This window comes from Lipotes vexillifer, unplaced genomic scaffold, assembly GCF_000442215.2.
Source record: "Lipotes vexillifer unplaced genomic scaffold, Lipotes_vexillifer_v1.1 scaffold591, whole genome shotgun sequence".
Lineage (NCBI taxonomy): Eukaryota > Metazoa > Chordata > Mammalia > Artiodactyla > Lipotidae > Lipotes > Lipotes vexillifer.
In genome coordinates this window covers 3,168,256-3,173,472 of record NW_006791954.1, presented here as the reverse complement: position 1 = coordinate 3,173,472, position 5,217 = coordinate 3,168,256, and the positions used below count along the sequence as shown (strand labels likewise).

The 5,217-nt window shown below is 40.8% G+C and overlaps 1 protein-coding gene across 1 annotated transcript; it reads right to left on the bottom strand.

Annotated features, from left to right (window-relative positions):
* Positions 1 to 285: 285 nt before the first annotated feature.
* Positions 286 to 514, bottom strand: LOC103089724 (guanine nucleotide-binding protein G(T) subunit gamma-T1). Its single transcript, XM_007465137.1, has one exon. The coding sequence runs from the start codon at positions 508 to 510 to the stop codon at positions 286 to 288; it is 225 nt and encodes a 74-aa protein (XP_007465199.1). The 5' UTR covers positions 511 to 514.
* Between the last annotated feature and the right edge of the window lie 4,703 nt (positions 515 to 5,217).

Below are 5,217 nucleotides of genomic sequence, written 5' to 3'. Positions count from 1 at the left end.
ACGAAGAGTAGCCCCCACTAGCTGCAACTAGAGAAAGCCCGCGTGCAGCAACGAAGACCCAATGAAGCCAAAAATAATAACTGAATAAATTTATTAAAAATAAAATATCAATGTGTATTACACATAGTAAGGACGTTAGTTTTTTTTTTTCACAGTCCAAATTTTATTAAATGCTCATATTTATAATTTAAAAATTCATGTACATGCTTAATAGTATTGTTACATATGACCAAACAGTATGTCATTAAAGCTCAAGATATTCCATGGAATTAAAAAAAATTTTTTTTATGAAATCACACAGCCTCCTTTGAGCTCCTTGAAGGGATTTTTGTCCTCTGGGATACCCTTTACTAATGGATCCTCCCCAGATCTTTCTTCAACATAATCCCTTACTTCTTCACAACATTTGGACACCAGCATTCTTTCCAGTGTCACTTCTTTCTTGAGCTGGTCAACTTCCATCTTCAATTTGTCCTTTTCTGTCAGGTCCTCAATATTGATCACTGGCATCTTTTGCCTGATCAGAAATATTCACCTAGACATGGAGAAAAGTGCATGATGTTGCAGGGGAGTAAAAATAATTTTCCCTTTACACTTCTAGGTTCTTGGCTGAGACCATCCCAGTTCTTGGGGTTGCCCTCCCTGATTTCAGAAGATGATAGTAACAGGAGCAGAGTTCCAGGAGCAGAATCCCACAGCTAGGACGTTAGTTTTGATTAACATTTGATTCAAAATGCATATGTATAATAATTTTTATTTTATGTATACATATATATAAAATCAAAACATCCAGCCTCATTCATTTAGTGAATATTGAGTATCCAAAGACATTGCTCTAATCACTGGGAACATGGAAGATGAAAGAGACATGTTTCTGGCCCACAAGCAGCTCACATTTAGTAGGAAAGAGAGAAGTTCACAAAACACTTGCAAAAGAACAAATCCCACTGTAGAAGTAAGCACAAGGTACAGGGTATAAAAGAGAGTATGACACACCATTTAGAGTTCAGGTGGGGCCACACTTGAGTTGCATCTGGAGAGATGAGTAGGAATTTGCAGGGTACATAGCAAGGAGATGTGCAGTTCTAGGCAAGGGACTGACATGCACAAAGACACAGCAATGTGAGAACACAGGATGGCCAGGGTGGCTGTCACAGTGGTCTCGTGTGTTGTCTCTGTATTGTAGAGAGGTTGGATGCTCAGGCCAGATCATGGAGAGTCTCCCACTTGAATGCAGAAAATGCTAAATATTCCTAACAGACTGTCACCCAGCTCTGCTTGGGCTCTCTCAGTGAGACAGAACCTAGAACTCTGTGAGGCTGCTTATTCTGTTCTTGAGCATCTGATTGTGACAGATTCCTTCCTGTGCTGATGTAATATTTGCTTCCCTCTTTCAACCATTGATTCTCATTTGCCCTCTGCAGCATTACAAAAGGAGTTGACGTCGTATTCTATTCGGTTGACCCAAATGAAATTGCATTTTTGTGTGTGTGTGTGTGTGGTACGCGGGCCTCTCACTGTTGTGGCCTCTCCCGTTGCAGAGCACAGGCTCCGGACGTGCAGGCTCAGCGGCCATGGCTCGCGGGCCCTGCCGCTCTGCGGCACGTGGGATCCTCCCGGACCGGGGCACGAACCCGTGTCCCCTGCATCAGCAGGCGGACTCTCAACCACTGCACCACCAGGGAAGCCCCCAAAATCTAATATCTTTAAACTACATCAAATTATTCCTCATGTAAGTTACTGGATCTTTTCCAACCTGATCTCTCCCCGGGCATACACTGGTTCATCAATATCTTTTTAAATATGAGGTACCTAGTGGATGGACCTAGAGTCTGTCATACAGAGTGAAGTAAGTCAGAAAGAGAAAAACAAATACCGTATGCTAACACATATATATGGAATCTTAAAAAAGAAAAAAAATGGTTATGAAGAACCTAGGGGCAGGACAGGAATAAAGATGCAGATGTAGAGAATGGACTTGAGGACACGGGGAGGGGGAAGGGTAAGCTGGGATGAAGTGAGAGAATGGCATGGACTTATATATACTACCAAATGTAAAATAGATAGCTAGTGGGAAGCAGCCGCATAGCACAGGGAGATCAGCTCGGTGCTTTGTGTCCACCTAGAGGGGTGGGATAGGGAGGGTGGGAGGGAGATGCAAGAGGGAGGAGATATGGGGATATATGTATATGTATAGCTGATTCACTTTGTTGTAAAGGAGAAACTAACACACCATTGTAAAGCAATTATACTCCAATAAAGATGTTAAAAAAATAAACTAAAAATTTTCTCCACTCAAAAAAAAAAAAAGCCCATGGTAGGTGTTCATTAGAAGAAAATAGTAAATTATAGTATTTGTCAAATAAATAAATATGAGGTACCCAGAATTGGTCAGTTTAAAGCACAGTGATGCTATTATCTCTTTTGATCTGACCTTGTGTCTTTTCATGAAACTGTGATTGCATTGGGTTTGGTGAGTCCTAAACCTTTTTCACGTAAATTGCTGTCAAGCCAGTCCCATGCCTTCCTTGTACAATTGATTTTTTTTTTTTAACCTAAATGTAAGTCTTTACTTTATCCCTGTCAAATTTCATCATGTTGATTTTGGCACTTTGTTGTAATATGTCATGATGATTTTATTCTTTATTTATTTACTTATTTTTTATTGAAGGATAGTTGATTTACAATGTTTCAGGTGTACAGCAATGATTCAGTTATATATATATATATATATTCTTTTTCAGATTCTTTTCCATTATAGGTTATTACAAGATATTGAATATAGCTCCCTGTGCCATACAGTAGGTCCTTGTTGTTTATCTATTTTATATATAGTAGTGTGTATCTGTTAATCCCACATTCCCAATTTATCCGTCCCCCATTTCCCCTTTAGTAACAATAAGTTTGTTTTCTATGTCTATGAGTCTATTTCCATTTAGTAAATAAGTTCACTTGAATCTTTTTTTTTTAGATTCCACATATAAGTAATGTCATATGATATTTGTCTTTCTCTGTCTAAGATGATTTTAAATCTTGCTTCTATCATCATCTAAGCTACTGATTTTAAAAATATCTAATACAACAGTGAGGCCCCTCTCTTTATTGATATCAACTTTTTAAATCAATATCCTTTGAGGTCAGTTGAAAATCTACATAACTGTAATTATCCACCCACAACTCCCAGGCTCATTTTCTTAGCCCCATCTACCTGCTCCTTTACTACCTTGCTCTGATCTGTCCCTGGTCCATTAAGCAAACCAGACCCAGGCATCACACAACTACCGATTTCTGTATGGGACCTACAAACACCAGCTGCTTTTAAAGGCATCATCAACGACCTTCCTGCTTGCTAATTCCCCACCTGCTCTCATGCTGATCTTCCCTCCGTGCAACTCTGCAGAGCCTTTGTGATTCCCAACTCTCATTACTCCCACCAGCCACTCCAGGCGTGATGTCCCTATTCTTCTAGGATGTAGACTCCAGCTTGGACTTGGGCATTGCTCCTCCAGTTGGCTCTTGGTGCTCTCCCTCTGCCTACAATAGAACTCTCTTCTTTTTAGCTTGGCTATTAACCATAAATAATATGTATAACTTTGCCTCAATCTTTTTAATGGCTACATAGTATTCTGTTGCATAGATAGACTATGCTGATGGACACTTAGGTGGTTCCCCAAATTTTGGCATTACAAAGAGGCCATGAGTCTGTTTGCAAGTACCAAGGTAGGATAAATTCCTGGAAATAGAATTGAAGGATCAAAAGATATGTACCTTTTTATTTTGATAGTGCCAAACTGCTCTCCAAGTTGTACCATTTTACTTTAGTGGTGGTTTAGAGCTCAGCAACATAAATAATTTCAAATTAAATATACCTGTTCTTAAAAGATATCTTGCTGTTATACTATTGGAAATTTGAAATGGCTTTTAATTTTTCTCTTCTCCCTCATTTCTTCTCCTTACTGTCTCCTCTGATTTCTATCCCACCCTGAACTCCAAATTCTTCTCATTCATTTTGTACAAAGTAATCCCACTCTCTCCAGACCCTAATGATTAACTCTCCCCATCCCTGCATTTGCATATACAAACCTCAGCATATTAAACCTGCTGCCATCCAAAGCCATCCTCTTTAGTAACAACAATGTTGAGCACGAGCACGAACATGTATTAACTGATTTAATTCTTTTAACAACCTTGTCATGCAGGTACTATTATTGTCCCTACTTCATGGGTGAGGAAATTGAGGTACAGAGAGGTTAAGTAGCTTGTCCAGGGTCACACAGTTTAAAAACTGCACTAATAGGGCCTCCCTGGTGGCGCAGTGGTTGGGAGTCCGCCTGCCGATGCAGGGGATACGGGTTCGTGCCCCGGTCCGGGAGGATCCCACATGCCGCGGAGCGGCTGGGCCCGTGAACCATGGGCGCTGAGCTTGCGCATCCGGCAACGGGAGAGGCCACGACAGTGAGAGGCCCACATATCGCAAAAAAAAAAAAAAAAAAAAAAAAAAACTGCACTAATACTATTTGAACCTAGATAGCAGGTCTCTAGAGATCACACTCTTAACCCCTACAGACAGGTATCTCTCTTCAGAGATTAGTCTACTTAGGTTCTTATCAAATTCTAACCTAACTTTCCTAGTGCTTCCTATGATATAATTCAGGCTATGGTCTCTACCCTGATCCCTATCTAGCCCACAGTATGTTCTATTAGTAGCTCTGCCCCACAAACGTGTCTGGAAAAAACAAGTTTCAGGATGGCCATATTTACAGAGGAAAAAGTGTGGGGTGGGATCACAGGCAGAGGGGGACATCAGTCAAGCCCTCTCTCTCCCTCTGCAGAGGTGTGGCCTCTGGGTGGGTCTCCCTAGACAGGAAGGGAGCAGTTGGCTTAGTCAGTCTAATTTTCCCTAGAGCTCAGCACACTGTGAAATTCAGGAGGTGCCTGAGGCTAATTTAGGCAAGTTCTATTCAACCAACAATCATTGAGTCCCAACAATGGGCCAGGCACTGTGCTGTGTAAGGGTGCAAAATGAATAAATCACAAGCTCTAGAATGAGGATAAGCACTTCAATTACCAGTTACCTACAGTGTGATAAGTGTCTTAATAGTTAGAACCTTGACTGCATTGTTTGGAGTGGGGGAGGGCAAGAGGAGAAAGGGAAAAGGGAAAGTATGGATAAAGTCCATATCCCTGGGTGTTTTAATTTTAAGGAAACGATCCAGA